The 17,144-nt window shown below is 37.3% G+C and overlaps 1 protein-coding gene and 1 pseudogene across 4 annotated transcripts; both read left to right on the top strand.

The window, feature by feature from the left end:
• The first annotated feature begins 2,721 nt into the window (after nt 1-2,721).
• Nucleotides 2,722-5,167, top strand: LOC144655676 (neuropeptide Y receptor type 1-like; annotated as a pseudogene). Its single transcript, XR_013571170.1, has 2 exons — nt 2,722-2,993; nt 3,510-5,167. The product of XR_013571170.1 is annotated as a neuropeptide Y receptor type 1-like (transcript).
• A 5,202-nt stretch (nt 5,168-10,369) lies between these two features.
• On the top strand, nt 10,370-16,938 carry LOC144655672 (neuropeptide Y receptor type 1-like). Of its 3 annotated transcripts, none has more exons than XM_078515969.1 (3): nt 10,370-10,987; nt 11,095-11,172; nt 15,590-16,938. In XM_078515969.1, the coding sequence occupies exon 3, from the start codon at nt 15,606-15,608 to the stop codon at nt 16,656-16,658; it is 1,053 nt and encodes a 350-aa protein (XP_078372095.1). In that variant the 5' UTR covers nt 10,370-10,987; nt 11,095-11,172; nt 15,590-15,605; the 3' UTR covers nt 16,659-16,938. The 3 variants fall into 3 exon arrangements, with proteins under 3 accessions (XP_078372095.1, XP_078372096.1, XP_078372094.1); XM_078515970.1 differs by lacking the exons at nt 10,370-10,987; nt 11,095-11,172 and adding an exon at nt 15,024-15,062 and having other exon boundaries at nt 15,590-16,018; nt 16,142-16,938; XM_078515968.1 differs by lacking the exons at nt 10,370-10,987; nt 11,095-11,172 and adding an exon at nt 15,024-15,062.
• The last annotated feature ends 206 nt before the right edge of the window (nt 16,939-17,144 follow it).

The following is a 17,144-nucleotide window of genomic DNA, read 5'->3' as shown; positions in this document are numbered from 1 at the left end:
GGAAGAGAGGAGCTTCTGGTATACAAATCTGTTCGCTTAATCGTTCTTAATAAAAGTCTCGGAGAAGGTATCGGGATTTTCTGTGCTACAAGATTCTTTGCAAAGACAGTTAGAATTGTAATGGTACCGAAGGGCAGAAATGAGGCCTAGATACTTTATAGGTTGTATTCGTATATGAGTGCTGATAAGATCTGCAAGAGGGAGAAAACTGTGCGAGTCCGTCATTAACTGGCCTACCTTAGTAATTCCATACAGGAAAAGATGTTTGTAGAAAACCGGTCTGTTTTCGATTCTAATTAGTGAATTATGCCATATGTGTTGTTCCAGAAATTGCTGCTCGGTTTTGATTTTGTCATCAAAGTTAGCCTCTGACCATATTTCTAAAATTTCTTGTAGAAAAGGGTCTTGGACCGATATCGACTTTGAAATGTCACGTTTATGTAAGTTGCATCTGAAGACTAGTTTGCCGCCATACTTCCCAAGTTCAAGTTCAAAAAATTCTTTCCATTTCCCGCGGTTAGAGTCGTCAAGATATTTTTTAATCCAAACAGTCTTGAGCGATTTGGTAAAAGAAACAATGTCAACCATTCTCAAACCTCTGTTTTTATAGTCGTTTATCATGACACTTCGCTTAATCTTATCACCCTTGTTGTCCCAAAGGAAGCTGTAGAAGAGATCGTTTACTTTGATAATTTTATGATTTGTCGCCAAAGGGGCTAGAATGTACGTAAGTTGAGATGCTGCTAGACTTTTGATTACTTGGATTTTGCCGAGTAACGTTAGCCGGCGATATTTCCAATTGCTTAAAATGTTTCTAATTTTGTCCGTTTTTTCCCTATAATTTATGTTTAATGTGATGCTAGGATCAGTAGAAAGCCAGACGCCGAGGGCCTTAACTTTCTGTTCTGGCCATTTAAAGTTCTTCTCAGGAAAAAGTTTTTCCTTATTTCCCACCACTGATCCAATCCATAGAGCTTCGGTCTTTTTGCTGTTAAGTCTGAGACCAGACATACTTCCAAAAGTTTCGATCGTCTTAAGTGTGGCGGATAATGACTCCCTAGTGCCGTTAAGAATGAAGGTTGTGTCGTCTGCGTACTGGCTTATTTTGATTTCTGAGTTGTTTACATGTATTCCTTTTATGCTCTTGTTCGATCTGATTGCTTTAGCTAAGATTTCAGCAGATAATATAAATAGATAAGGCGAAAGAGGGCAACCTTGCCTAACGCCCCTTTGTATTCGGAAAAACAGCTCCCCAGCCATTGTTTAAGACACAGCTTTCGATGTTATTGTAAAATGTTTGGAACCAGCTTATCAGAGAAGGGCCAAACCCAAAATACTGGAGCGTGCGCTCAATAAAAGACCATTCAAGCGAGTCGAAGGCCTTTTCAAAATCTATAAAAAGCAATAGCCCTGGGATATTTTTTCGGGAAGTATGGTTAATGATGTTATCTATCAATCTTATGTTTTCTCCAATAAATCGACCCTTTAGGAAACCCGTCTGGTCGTTGTTGATAAGTTTTTGGATAACCGATTTTATTCGATTTGCAATAGCTTTTGCGGCTATTTTGTAGTCGCAGTTAAGGAGAGTCAGTGGCCGCCAATTCTTAATTAAATGTGGTTCTGCGTCTTTTTTTGGTATGAGTTTAATGATTCCGCGTCTTTGTGTGATCGAAAGGCTTCCTTCATCATACGAATAGTTGAGAGCACTTATCAGAAGGGGAGACACGTCTTTCCAAAAAGTTTTGTAAAACTCAGCTGGGAGTCCGTCAGTTCCAGGGCTTTTGTCCCGATCCATGCTTTTTAGCGCTTTTAGACACTCTTGTTCTGTTAAATGACCTTCGCAGCTCATTGCCTCATTGTGGTCCAGAACCGCGTCATTTTCAGATTGGAAAAAAGCGCTTTCTCGTGGTATCACATTTTTCTGGGATGTGTAGAGCTCTTTATGAAAGGTTTCACATTCAGCAAGGATTTCTCTGTAGGATGTGACAAATTCTTGATCAGTGATTTTAAGCTGGCTTATTGTACTCAGTTTGAAATGTCTTTTCTCAAGGTTGAGAAAATAGTTAGTGTTTTTTCACCTTCATTGTACCATTTAATTTTACATCTCAAGATTGCCCCTTGGGTACGTACTTTGATTATCTCTTCTAGTTCGCTTTTGAATAACTCAAGTTGTTGTGTTTTATTTGTTTTTTGCGTTTCGCTGACGGCAGCCGGCTGTTCCAGTTCTTTCTCTAGTAAGGCAATTTTTTCTTCTAGCTCATGCTGTTTATTCAAAGTTTTGCGCTTTTTGGCAGCAGCGAAGCTAAGGGATTTTTCCCGAGTTTTAAGTTTAATCATATCCCAAAGAAGCGCAGGGTTTATGGACTCATCGTTTTCGTATCATTCTGTGTTTCACGGATAGTTAATCTTATCAAATCAATGTTGTCCTTATCGGCGAGAAGTGATGTGTTGAGTTTCCAAAAACCAGGCCCTCTTGGAATTGAGTGAAGGGATATATTTAATGTGATCATTGAGTGGTCTGTCTTAAAGCCCGGTAGAATGTTTGCGGAGATAATGCTGAACAGAAAACTTTGACTTGTTAAGAAGACGTCTAATCTACAGTGGACAGAAGGCTGTGTTTGTCGCCAAGTATACCTTCTTTCTTCGGGGTTCAATATTCTCCAGGCATCAACGAGATCGAAGTTATCGCATATCTCATGAATGGTTTTTTGCGCGTTTTGTGTTGGAGGATTGTTTAACAAAAGCTGCGCTATCTTGTAGCGTAACATCCGATAAACGATCTACGATATACGGCACTTCTCGCGAGCGAGCATGCAAGTTCAAATGCAGGTCTCAAAGTCTTTAACACAGGCCGACCACATGGGCCCATTGTATAAATTATACTTTGTATTGTTATGCAAATATGCAAAAGTTAATGTGAAAAGGGCTTTTGTCGGCAGCCACAATTGTCCAGAAACGAAGTATTGGCAGACATAAGGTGCCTGATGAATAAGGTTTGTTTTTGTTTTTAATTCGATATCTACCGCTTAACACTCCATACATTCATCATTTTTACGACTTTTTATGTTTTCAGTTGCACATGAAAGTTAGCTCACGAGGCAAAACACACTGCAAAAAGAATAAAAATCAAATTCTAAAAATGAAGCGCGTGCACTGAAACATGAATTCCCATCATTCAAACAATAAAACAGCCTTAGATAGTTTCAGTATTATCTCTCCACCGTGTTGCTATCAGTTTGCAGATTTTATCTTTTCTTATATTATTACTATTATTATAACATTATTATTATTTTATATTCATGTTCTTATCTCATCCTAAATCGTTAGATCCATTTGGTGTAATTAAATTCAGAGTCATCCTTTTTTTGTATTCAAGTAAACCACTAAGTATCAGCCTAAACTATCAAAATGCTAATCAGACAAAAATATAAAACAATTTTTATTTGGGTCTTTTCACTGTTTTGCATATCTTGGATTCGCTGATCAGTCGAACTTTTTCTTCTTCGCAGGTTGCCGTTTTCGATTATGATTTTTGCCAACAACAGCTCAACAACAAACTTAGATGATGAAGAGTTTGAAGGCCACAACGCCCAAAACGGCACCTGTTTGCTTTCTATTTTTTTTGTGGCTATCATGATAAGTTTTGCTGCCATATAATTTATAGTGTCCTTCTGATTGCTTCGCTTGTGGGAAATACTCTTCTTATCTTCGCCTCTCTAAAATCGAATAAGACGATGAACTTGATTTTGGCCAACCGGTAGCTATTTCAGATTTGTTGTTCTCCATAGTTCACTTTCCTCGAGAGATAGTGGTTCATATTAAAGAGTCGATGGTTTTTGTAGTCCACGGATGGATTGAGGAGATCCTCTGTAAGATTTGTGCCTTTGTCGCGGATGAAACCATCGCTGTGTCTGTGCTGTGTCCTTCTAATTACCGCAGATAGGTTGGTCCCTGTGGTATTCACAAGAAGATATCGTCGAATCACTGTCAAAAGGCGACGACTTTTCATCCTTTTTACTTGGATTTTAGCAATGGCAATTCATTCTCCATATTTCTATACTTTCAGTTTGGAGACAAGAAATGGAGAAGCTTTCTGTATCACAAACTGGGAGCCGGCCTTAAATCACGAGTTAACACATACCCACTATTACACTGCGTTACTTGTTACTGTTTTGATTGTGCCACTAGTAACAGTTTGTATACTTCAGACGATAATCTTGGTGAAACTAAAGAACGATGAAATGGCGCCTTTTCGTACTTCCATCGTCAATCAACGACACAAGAAAAGGAACAAAAAGCTGCTTAAGATGTCTGCAGTGATCGTTTTGGCATTTGCCTCGTGCTGGTTACCTTTTCTTGCTTTACAGTTTCTTCATCTTTATTTTTCAAGCTCAATCCCTCACTGTAGTCTAGGCTTTGAAATATTTGGCCAGTTTGCCATTTTGTTTTCGCTGTGTCATTGTGTAGCGAATCCATGTATTTGCTTCACTTTTATGCGGCAGATTCGTAAAAACCTATGTCTGAAATCCATTAATACAATAACACGAAAGAAGAGTTCCACCAATATGAAACTATAGTATAACAACAACAGCAATTTCTTGCTTCCATTACTGCGCCATGCATCTCCAATGCTTTTCTTCACTTGTGATATGATTTGATATGATTATTATTTTTCGTTTCTTTTAGAAGCCCTCAAGTTTGTTACTGTGGCTGTATAAGAATCAATTGGGGTGATCTTGTTTTGATAATAAAAATGATGTGCGATATCACAGGGATCTAAAGCCTTTTGGCGAAATGTAGTTACAGACAAAGTCTCCAAGGAGAAGAATTTGGATAAAAAGTATCTAGAACACTTTTAATGCAAAAATGTCTGTTCAACAAAGCGTATAATAATATTTAGGATGGTAACTTTCGTTCTTGTACTAAATAAAAATAAATTTAATAAAAGTTATGTCGCTTATCCTTCTGAATATTTTTTTTTCTATTTAATTCAAAGTCATGTTAAAAAAGCCTACTATATTATTTTTATCTGGCTATCCGATGTCAAAAAAAAGCTAGAGAACTTCAATTCCATAACTCACGGCATCAGTTTTTGTTAACTCTCATTCACAATGTTGCAAACAGTTGGCTAGAGCTTCAAGTGTCGTAGAGTTGAAAGGTTGCCATTCATTTGGTGCTACAATTGCGATAAATAATAATGTTTGCTTCTTGTGCTTTATCTGTTCTTTCATCACATCCTGCATACAGGATCACGGGTTTACAGTATTTGCTACTGACCACGAGCCTGTTGAATGAAACCGAAGCTTTAGATGTTTGTAATTTCAGTTTGTAGCTCTCAGAGCTATGAAAGTTAGTTGCATTTGCCAGATAAAACATAATAAAACTGATTGATAATTCTTCAGTAAAGATGTGATCTTTGCAGTTGTGATTGCAAATTGAACAATTGCAAAGAAACGTGATTAACATTTCTGGATTTTGAACCCATTTCATCTGCGTTATTGGAACAGTGCTTTAATTGAAGCCATGCAAGGAGCAATTTAATTTTCTTTCTGTGGAGATTTTGTTATAAATAATTAAATCTTACTTGGAGACGAGCATCGAACTTAAAACGTCGACTGACCAAAAGTAACAAAAGCCCATTTACACGGCAGAAAATTTGTGGCACGGCTCGGATAAAATTGGTACGCGTACCAAAAAAATTGCACTGATACCTAGCCTGCGAACAGGCTTTCCGGAGATTTCCGAAGAGCGCTAAAGCCTGTTCGCAGGCTAACTGATATCCTGTTTACACGTCCCTTTTTCTACCGTGCTAAACTGCGTTAAATATTGTTTTGGTGCGGGTAAAAGGCTCAACACCTTGTCCAGCGTACGCGATTCGGTCTTAGTTTGCATGCCGCTATTTCATTTAAACGTCACATACGAGTCGCGGATCCGATTTGCCTTTTTCCCAGAAGTCTAAAAAGCGATGAAGGTATATGGTTCTTGTTCAAATGGCAGCAGTAAATGACAGCAGTGATGGTTTGTACCTCCCCTATTAACGACGACGATTATTTTTATTATTATTTTATTCTCCCCGCATTATTTGGATTAACTCCTTACATTATGCTCTTCCGAGGCAGATTTTCAGCTTTCGACTCTGGACACTAACAATCACGAACTTAGGAGAAAGCGACCGAAGAAGACTGCTGAACGTCATGCTAGTTCCTCCATGAATGTTAATGAGATTTTCTTGGTAACTATTTTTCTTAAAATACGCGTCTAACACACCGCCATGTCGATCGAGTGGAATTTCTGCAAATTTATTAGTTGGTTCATCGCGACTTATCGTTTACACTACACATTTTATTCGAGCCGGGTTAGATTTTCAGGAACGCGTACCAATTTTACACAACAAAATTTATCCGTGCCGAACCATTTTTTTCGGTACGCGTACCATTTTTATCCGAGCCCTGCCACAAATTTTCTCTCTTGTAAATGGGCCTTAAAATATGTAACTAATTTATTATTCCCATCTAGCGAATAAAATAGACTATAAAACGATTTATTTTTCTTCAAATGGCTATCTCTAAAACAGAGAACAGGGATTCGAGGAAACAGGCAATGGGGAATCTCTAAAAGGGGAAATTACTTAAAGGGGGAATCTCTAAAATGGGGATCTTTAAAAGGGGGAATCTCTAAAATAGGGAATCTCTAAAAGAGGAAATCGCTAAAGTGGGAATCACTAAAGGGGAAATATCTAAATGACAGAGATACGGTCCTTGTCTTTCCCTTACATTGAATTGTCCCAAAGTGTAGATGCACTTGGGAAACATGGTGAGCACTCGTGAAGCTAAATTAAGTTGTCAGCTTGTCTCAAGACAGTCCATAATGGACGATTTTAGACAGTTCGCCTTTATAACATGTGACTAGCACAGACTCGTACACAGTCGCTATTAACGTGTTTTCTTTTTGGTGGGGGGGGGGGGGAGAAGATTAGTTATGAGGGCGGATTGAGGCATGCGGGGTGACATGGGTTGGCCCCATGAACCGCGCACGCCTTTATTTATACTTGTATCCAATCTTCTCTCAATCCCCCCTCCCTCCCCCCTCCCTCCCCCCAAAAAACAAAAACAAAACAAAAACAAAACAAAAACAAAACAAACAAACAAAAAAAAAACAAACAAACAAACAAACAAACACATAAATAGCAACTGGGTACGAGTTTGCGACAAGCATGCAAAATGTCGACGACACGAATCGTTTCGTGTAAATCAAAGCTACAACTGACTTAGTACGATTGTAGGATTTTAAAATATGTTTTTAAATATGTGTTTAACCCTGGGAGGCTCGAAGCGTCAACCAATTTTGCATGACGACAGCAACGTGCGCAACAAAACTCGCATGCAACTAAGTTGTAAAGTTGTACTGTGTAAATTGACCTCAAGCCTGGTTTGCATAAAACAGTCTCCATCCCAGAATTACAAGCCGTCTCACTAAACATTTTTAATCGATCTGGACACAGAGTTCATCGTCGTTCTCGGTCCGGGCTCAGTTCCACTTGGCGGGAGCCTTAAAACGAAACGGTGGACGATAATCCAAGAGCGAACCTTGCGACAACTTAGTTTCTCCTACTTGTGAGTCTTCTTTTTACATGATACCGGAATGACTTTCATTCCGGAACGAAACTCGTTCCGGAATAAAGTTCGTTCTGCTTTTACATGACAGAATCGACCGTTCAGCCAAAGGCATTTTCACTTGCAGGTTATCGCGCGAGATCAAAACAAGGTGGCGCATGTTTCGCGCAAACATGTTTTTGTGCCCATGAATGCCCGTATCTGCAATTTTAACGAGTAGTTTGACCATAGAGCTGCTTCTTTGGGCTAAACAGTAAATGCTATTACGTTTTTCGCTCTGAATTCAAACTGTGGAGTCCGTATGCGGTTTCACGAGTTGCGGTTTCATTGGTTCTGTGTTTACATGATACCAGAATAAAATGTCATTCCAGAACGAAACTTTCATTCCGGAATGAAAACCGAAATGAACTCATTCCGGAATGACTTGACTTTCGTCTCGGTATCATGTAAACAGATACAGAGAAATGTATGGGGATGGAATGAACTCGTTCCGGAATGAAAGTCATTCCGGAATCATGTAAACAGAAAACTTCTCCAAAAAGGTCGATAAGGTAACATTCGACTTTATATGGGATATCAAACCACATAAGATAAAAAAGAACACTTTAATCGGAGACAAAAGCAATGGCGGTTTAAAAATGACAGAGTTCGACTCAATGAATAAAGCTCTGAAAGCTTCGTGGGTGAGAAGATTTAGTACCAATGTTGACGCGCCGTGGAAAATCATCCCAAATTACTCGACAGAACACTTAGGTGGTTTCAAGTTTCTACTATCTTGCAATTACAAAAAGCAAAACCAATGAACTTACACTAAATAACACCCCTTCTTTTTATACAGAAATTCTCAATTGCTGGGAAATGATAAAAAAATTCAAATTCGAAACAGATCAAGACAAAATAGATCCGTACGGTGTCACAATTTGGAACAACTTGGACATAAAAATTGCAACAAAGCCGGTTTTTTACAAGTCGTGGTACGAGGCAGGTGTTCAAAACGTTAAACACCTCTTAGTTGATACCAGAGAAAAAATTTCTATCGTATCACCAATTCATCAATCGATTTAACCTAAGGACAAATTTCACTAAATATTACGGTCTTCTTAGCGCAATCAAAAGTAAATGGAAAATTCCACCAATCCAAAGTCAGGGACAATCGCGCAACCACAGCTGGTATGACAGTGACGAAAATCTTTCCAACGCTGCTCTGCATAATATAATTATTGAAAATAAATTCCAACCACCAACTAATGAAAACCGAATCATCAGCTATGGATTGGATGGCTCTGATATGCAAACAATATACAATTGGCCTTTTTCTACAACTAAGAATACAAAGTTAATAATGTTTCAAATTAAGATTAATCACAATATTCTATATACGAAAGACAAACTTAAAAAAGCAAATCTTGCATCTGACGATTTATGCCATTTATGTAAAAAAGGAAGACATACAACCGAGCACATGCTTGTAAAATGTTCTCACGCAACCTTATTCTGGAGCGAATTTCTTGATTGGTGGTCAAAAAAACACCAACGAAAATATTCACTTAACTGACGCCGCTCTTTTATATGGACCTGTTAACTCATTCAAACACCATCAATTACTTAGTTTGGCTTTGTTAGTGGCAAAGTATTTTATCTACAAATGCAACTTAGTTGAAGATTCCTTGAATTTTTCACTATTTAAACTACAGTTTCGAGAAATCATAATGACGGAAAGATACATTGCAATTAAGAACAAAACTATCAAGCCGTTTAATGACAAATGGCATTGCTTTATCGCGAAAAACTTTATCCCAGCATTCTTTGCCACTACCAACGTCTCCGAAATCTAGTCTAATATAGTAATAACTATAGTCATAATTATTTTAATGCCACTTACCTATGTAGTTTTTTAATAGCGCCTAGCATTTATTTGTTTTTCCGTTTATTTCGATGTTATATTGTTTACATTTTGAATGTATTTGAATGTACTTATTTTTGCTTTTTGCTTTCGTGTATATAGTTTTTATTTTTTTATTTTATTTATCACTTGTATTGTATGTTATGTTTGTTTATTCAATAAAGCATTAAAAAAAAATAAAATAAAATAAAATAAAAAAATGTAAACAGGCCCTAAATTAGATTGTCTTGTCGTTCTAATCATTTGATATTGGCTTCTAACAAAATCCTCAAAATTTCAAGCTAAATGACAGCGGGCTTTTGAACAAAGTCGAAGGCATTAATAACAGAATTGTTGTCAAGAATTATTGTCATCTAGTTATTCTTTTTGTGTAGCTCTTCTAAGAAAGAAAAGGATGGTCCGCTATTCTAGATGGAGTGCCGGCCATCAGCAATTCTAGAAGGGTACCGGGATTTGCATATTGCTAACAGGAATGATTTTTTGGCTTATAGTAATTGTTATTTGTAATCGGCTTCAGGGTGGCTGTGACAGAATTTTGGTTCAAGTATCGCGCTGGATTGATGAGTATTTCTGTTTAAAATAAAAGTTTTCGCGCAGCCTTTTCCTCTGCAATAAAATTAAATTTTTAACAAAAAAAAAAAAAACGAAAAGGCATTCAGCTTGAAACACATAATGTCTGGCTGACAAATTATAACAGCCAAACAGTTGCTTGGTTAATAATGTCATTAAACACAACTTAAAGTATAAAAATAATCAGCACCCTCTATGTATTGCTTAGAACAAACGCAGAATATGACTAAGATATACTAGTCATATCTATGACTAGATATAAACACCTTTTGCAGATCGTGACAGGCTGTGAATTCTTGTTAAAGCAATAACCGTTGTCAAGACTGTTAAAAGTGTTTTCGCATAACCCTAAGCTAAAGAAGAGCAGAAGTCAAGAATTCGATGCAATCAATCACTGGAAACGTCATATCAACAAACAACAGAAAGACCATACTTTTGCATATCCCACACGGTCTTTATGTTTTAATCGCTACACACATAATTATACAGAAAGCGAAGTTATGCTTGCGTTCACTACTTTCGGAGAGCAATACATTATCGCTATTTTTATCAAAATTTTCGGAGGGGGTGCTTCTTTCGGGGTTCGCTAGATTCGGAACTTTATGTAAACGTTATGTACATGTGTTATTATGTTACCAAAAATAATTAAATGACACAAAATCTAAAGAACCTAATGTGAGGAAGAGCTAGACACACGCAGTGAGCATTGTCAAGGATATCCTCGTGCTAGAGCAAGGGCAACAGGACACGTTACCATTTCAATTCAGCCAATCACCTTACTCATTATGTCATCAACAACCAATAAAAAGTGCGCATTGCAACATACCCAACGCCCACAAGTGGTTTGAATCGCTCTCTCTCTCTTTGTTTCAGTCAGGCTGTAGGTGCCACAGAAAGACAGGTAGGATCAGTTTACAAGACTTAGTAGTTTTTCGAGTTTGTCCCTCTTGAACTCAAATACTAAAAAGCCAGCAGTTAATTCGCATGTATTGATTTATTTTTCCGCAGGTTACCATTGCTTGAGTTAAGACGTTATCTTGCCCATCTGCCGGAAAAATTGATACATCTTTTCCACGAATATCCAAGGTTAGCAGGGAGAATGTTAATATTTCAGTTTTACCGACTAAAATTACCGAAATAGCTAACTATAGTTAACGCCGTCTTAACTATAGTTAGCAGTCTAGATGTGACCGCAGCCAATATTTTTCTTGAATATTAACTTCCTGATGTTTTTCTCGTATGTTAATTTCCAGCTTCCGCTAAAGCGTGATTGTTATGAATTATATAGGGACGCGCTTCTTCAAAATGGATATTTTTGAAGATGAAAATTTCGTGCTTCAAGTCAAGATAAATTCATTTAAAATTTTAAAAATAACGGAATGCTTTACTTTCAATTAAAGGGTTTCGTTTCATTCAAACTTGAAAAATATGACAAGATGACAATGAAACGTCGCTTTTTCCCCGCTTAATTTAACCTTAACGTCGCCTCGTGATTTTGAGCCCGGTAAAACACTGCTGCTCATTGGTTTCACACCGTGCGATTTTTTTGCTAAAAAAATTTAAACAAAATAAGCTGACAGCTTTTGGGTAGCCGTCAAAATCTGAGGGAGGGGAGGGTGTGACTTTGGACAGCTGGGCCTAGCTAGGTTCTGGCCCCTTTGAGCAATTTTTTGTGAACTTTGATTGCACGTGTGTAGTCTGTGAATATTTTGAATGACAAAATATAGCTTGGTTACAAGGGAATGTGTTTTCTGACATAGTAATTTGCATTTTCTTATTTGGGAAAAAATTGTCAATAATCTATTAACAACAAGCGCTCGAAGAAGCAAGACGCTATGAAAATGAAAATAAAATCACTCATCACTGTTTTACATTGCACACTAACCAAGCTGGACAAAGCTTATAAACAAAACAAGAACGGAAAATATTATCAATGTCTGCCATTACACCAACATATAATATTGAAAAAAAAAAATGCGCGTGCTATAATCGCCTCATCACAACCAAAAGCAATCTATGATGAAAACAAGAGCATTAATAACAAGAAATATTTTCCAAAACCTGCATGATAGAATACTACATTGTCCTCCATCTTACCACGGGTAGCCCAAGCTCGATGGGTACAATGAAGAGGACCTTTGCATTGTTACGTAATTCGAGCGATTTGCATATTTATAAGGATTTGTATGGGGAAATAAATAAAGCCTAAAAGAACGAAAAAATAACCGTTGAATTACAATAAAAACTGCTCACCTTAACTCCTTTCTTAGAGTTACGGTTCCAACGGTTACTTCTCCATATATAGATATATAATATTGAGGGGCCACCACTACACTACAGACTGGCGCCCCCAACACCTGGGTGTGACTGCATGTTTGGGCCACCAGCTATACATTTGGCTTCCTGGAGCCTTTCTGTGCCTGATATCTCAGAGAACTTGAAGAAACCTGGTTGCCAGGTTTTCACGACGGTCAATTGCTAGGGCTTTTTCTCTTGCAAGATTCTTAAACTTATTTTTTGGCTCACAGAGAAGAAGTTTATATTTTAAATGAAGCAAGACATTAGACCATATTAATAAGAGTATTTTGGCTTTTCTTAAAAGTATGATGACGTAAGTGACACCTATTTTTAGTAACAACATTTAAAATCTGTAAAGCAGTGTTCAAAACGTTACAGATATTTTTGTTACTGAAAAACAATATTAGCAGTGAAAACCCCATCTCAATCGGATAAAATGACATAAAGTTAAAGGTAATTAAAGGAATTCAAATTTCCCGTCACATGACCATATATGGTTAAACTCTAAGGATAGTTAAACGGTAAAACAATGAATGTATTCGCAACGGAGAAAAGACAATAGTGCCTAAAATCAAAATCGCAGTTTTTTTGGGGCTATGACGCGTATTTCGTGACGAATAACGTCATAATGACGTATTTCGTGACGAATCACGTCATAATGACGTATTTCGTGACGAGATACGCGTCAGAGCACCACATATGCTAAATTAAAAAAACTGCGATTTTGATTTTACGCAGCATTGTCTTTTCTCTGTTGCGCATACATTTATTGTTTTCGCGTTTAATCACCCCTTAAGTTTGACCATATATGGTCATGTGACGGGAAATTTGAATTTCTTTAATTACCTGTAACTTTACGATCCGATTAAGATGGGATTTTCACCAAAAATCATAGAATTCTATGCAAAACGCTAATATCACTTTCCTGAATTTTCTTCTGATGCCAAATTTGGACACCATATTTGACGTCACAATAGCAGTCACATGAGATGAAATAAACACCAATAAATAGGTAATTTATCAGCCTACTTCCCTGCCAAGATTCGTTACATTCGATGCATTCTACTTCTGTCTATGGCCTAAAACTTTAAGTTTTGGAAGGTGCGGGAGCAAAAGCCCTAGCAACCGACCACCCGTGTCAGCAACCTTAACTTGAGGGGGCTTGATGCCAACCATGGTATGGGGACCTTGCCCAGGCACTGGGCTATCTGCTGGTGTCCAGTTTTTGCAGGGTTCCCTGTATAGAAGGCACCATGCCGGTGTTGCAGCTGCCAGCTAGGCTCCTGGGGTGACAACCTCCTAGCCTGGGGGGGAGGGGTTAGGGACTTGTACTAGCCCGGGCTGTTTTGGGCGGTGGGCGCCAGGTTCTTGGAAAATCGATCAGATATATTTGTCATTTGGTCAAGATAGCTATCATATTAATTATTTTATGCTGCAGTTGAGGCGAACAGAACAATAGAGCAGTTTTTAGAGCAAAATTAAGAAGTCGCTATTTTGTAAGTCTATGGTTACGATTTTCACGTTACTTGCTGTGAGTGAAGTTTAACAGTTTGGCAACGTCTTTGTGGTCATTACAAAAAATTCACCGTGGCATTTAAAAAATAATCACGTTTTATTAAAAAAAAGGAATCAGAAAACCGCGTATAACTTAAACAAATCTTGCGTGATTACCACAAGTTTTTAAGATTTAACATTATTTCAGAATTCTCCTGTCAGGCTTTTAAAATTCTAAGAAATCGCTTAATGCTTTGCTTCTCAAAATGACATTTTAAAAAGGGACCTGTCAGACTAATAAATACCCGCGGGCCACCTTAAATTTAAAGCAAAATTTCACGGGTAATTTTTTTGTGATAACTTTTATGTGACAAAAATATGAATAATTGTCAACTTGCTATATTATGAATTAACGACATGCCTTGCATGCAGAACTGATGACAATTCCCAAGGGTGTCTTGAAACATTTTCAGGAAATTTGCCAAAGAGTAACGTTAGTAAACGAAGCTGACAACTTCTGTGTTGGAGGATTGTTTAACAAAAGCTGCGTTATCTTGTAGCGTTACATTCGATATACGATATCCGATAAGGTCAAACGCTATCTCGAAGTTGTTAACACAGGCCGACCACACGGGCCCATTGTATTAAAAACTATAGCGAGGTCTGTATTCTTATTCTAATAGAACTCATCAAAGATATAATTTGTCTCTTTCTTTTATACATTGTATCAGTCATTTCTAACTTTGTAGAAGTATTTTGCTTCTTATTTTTAGCGGCGATTTATTGTTAACTAGATCTCTGTTCGCATAATATTTATTCCTGTGCCTAATTCCCAGTCCTATTCGGCTATATTGATCTCCATTGGTGCCTTGATTACAGTAGCGCACAAATTAAGAATAGATCCCAATAAACAACAAAGTGATCCTCTGACAATGTTTATGGCAAACATAACCTAAAGACGTACGTGATGTTTTTCTCCGTTCAGTGTAAATCGGTCTGTTTGTTTAAATAGCTCCATGCCAGGTGTCAAAGAAAATTAAAATGTTTAACAGGTGGAGTGCCACAACATTGGTTAATTGTATTGTTATGCAAATATGCAAAATCTAGCGTAAAATGGGCTTTTATCGGCAACTAGAATTATACAGAAACGAAGTATTGACAGACTAAGGTGCCTGATGAATAAGGTTTGTTCTTGTTTTAATTCGATATCTACCGCTTAACACTCTCCTCATACATCACTATTCATTATAAATACTTTTTATGTTTTTAGTTGGTCATGAAACTTAGCGCACGAGGAAAAACACCGTGCAAAAGTAAAAACAAATAAATTCTTAAAATGAAGTGCGTGCAATGTTACACGACTTTGATATTAAAAAGACAGCCTTAAATAGTTTCAGTATTATCTCTCAATCTCGTTGCTATCGATTTGCAGATTTAATCTTTTCTTATATTATCACTATTATTGTAATATTATTATTATTTTTGATACAGTCGTTCCTGTTCTTATCTTATCCAAAATCGATGGAGATATTTGAATTGGTCTAATTAAATTTAGCGGCATACTTTTTTGTAATCAAGTATACAACTAAGTATCAGCCTAAACTATCAAAATGCTAATTGGACGAAAACATAAAACAGTTTTTATTTGGGTCTTATCACAGTTTTGCATATCTTGGATTCGCTGATCAGTCGAACTTTTTCTTCTTCACAGGTTTCCGTTTTCGATTATGATGTTTGCCAACAACAGCTCAACAACAAACTTAGATGAAGAAGAGTTTCAAAGCCACAATGCCCAAAATGGCACCTGTTTGCTTCCTATTGATTTTGTGGCTATCATGATAAGTTATGTTACCATATACAGCGCCCTTCTCATTGCTTCGCTTGTGGGAAATACCCTGTTAATCTACGCCTCCTTAAAATCAAATCTGACGATGAACCTGGTAATGGCCAACATAGCTGCTTCAGATTTATTGTTCTCAATAGTTCATCTTCCTCGTGAAATTGTGGTTCAAATTAAGAAGTCGACGGCGTTTGTAGTCCACGGAACGATTGGACAGCTCCTCTGTAAGATGTGTGCCTTTGTCGCGGATGTCACCATTGCTGTGTCCACACTGTCATTGGTTCTAATTACCGCTGATAGGTTGGTTGCTGTAGTATTTCCAAGGCGATATCGTCGAATCACTGTCAAAAGGCGACTACTTCTTATCTTGTCTACTTGGGTTTTAGCGATGGCAATTCATTCTCCATATTTCTATACTTTTAGTTTGGAGACAAGAAATGGAGAAGCTTTTTGTATCACAAACTGGGAGCCGGCCTTCAATCACGAGTTAACACATACCCGTTATTACACTGCGTTACTAGTTACTGTTTTGATTGTGCCACTAGTGGCAGTTTCTCTATTACAAACTATAACCTTGCTGAAGTTAAGGAACGATGAAATGGCGCCTTTTCGTACTTCCATCGTCAATCAACGACACAAGAAAAGGAACAAAAAGCTGCTTAAGATGTCTACAGTGATCGTTTTGGCATTTGCCTCATGCTGGTTACCTTTTCTTGTCCTTCAGTTTCTTCATCTTTATTTTTCAAGCGCAATCCCTCACTGTAGTCTAGGCTTTGGAATATTTGGCCAGTTTGCCATTTTGTTTTCGCTGTGCCATTGCGTAGTGAATCCATGTATTTGCCTCACTTTTATGCGGCGAATTCGTAAAAACCTGAGTCTGAAATCTATTAATACAATAACACGGAAGAAGAGTTCCACCGATATGGAAACTAGAATTTAACAGTAGCTTTTTCTTGCTCCCATTGCTGGGTCATGCACTCTACTTGTGATAATTGTTCCTTTTGGTGTGGGAACAATAAACATCGAAGCTCTGAGATTTATAACTATGGACGTATAAGAAGCAACTTGTGATGATCTCTTTTTGATAATCACAATGGTATGCAATCGTAGGCTTCTAAAGTCTTTTAGTGAAATGTAGTTACAGAGAAAGTCTTCAAGAAGAAGAATTTGGATAGAAAGTATCTAGAACACTTTAAATGCAAAAATATATCTCTTTAACAAAGCGTACAATAATATTTAGGATGGTAACTTTAGTACTTGTACTTTAAATAAATTTAATAAAAGTCATGTCGCTTACCGTTCTCAACGTTGTTTTTTTTTTCTTTAATAATATCAGAATCGCGATGTGTTTCAGTTAAGACGACTGTTGTTTTATTACAACAGGAATATGAATATTTATCTTTGGACGATGGAAGATTAAATAACT

The sequence above is a fragment of the Oculina patagonica genome, chromosome 5, assembly GCF_052425735.1.
Source record: "Oculina patagonica isolate OP01 chromosome 5, crgOcupat, whole genome shotgun sequence".
Lineage (NCBI taxonomy): Eukaryota > Metazoa > Cnidaria > Anthozoa > Scleractinia > Oculinidae > Oculina > Oculina patagonica.
Note: the sequence above shows the minus strand (reverse complement) of the source record. Positions and strands in the feature narration are given on the sequence as shown.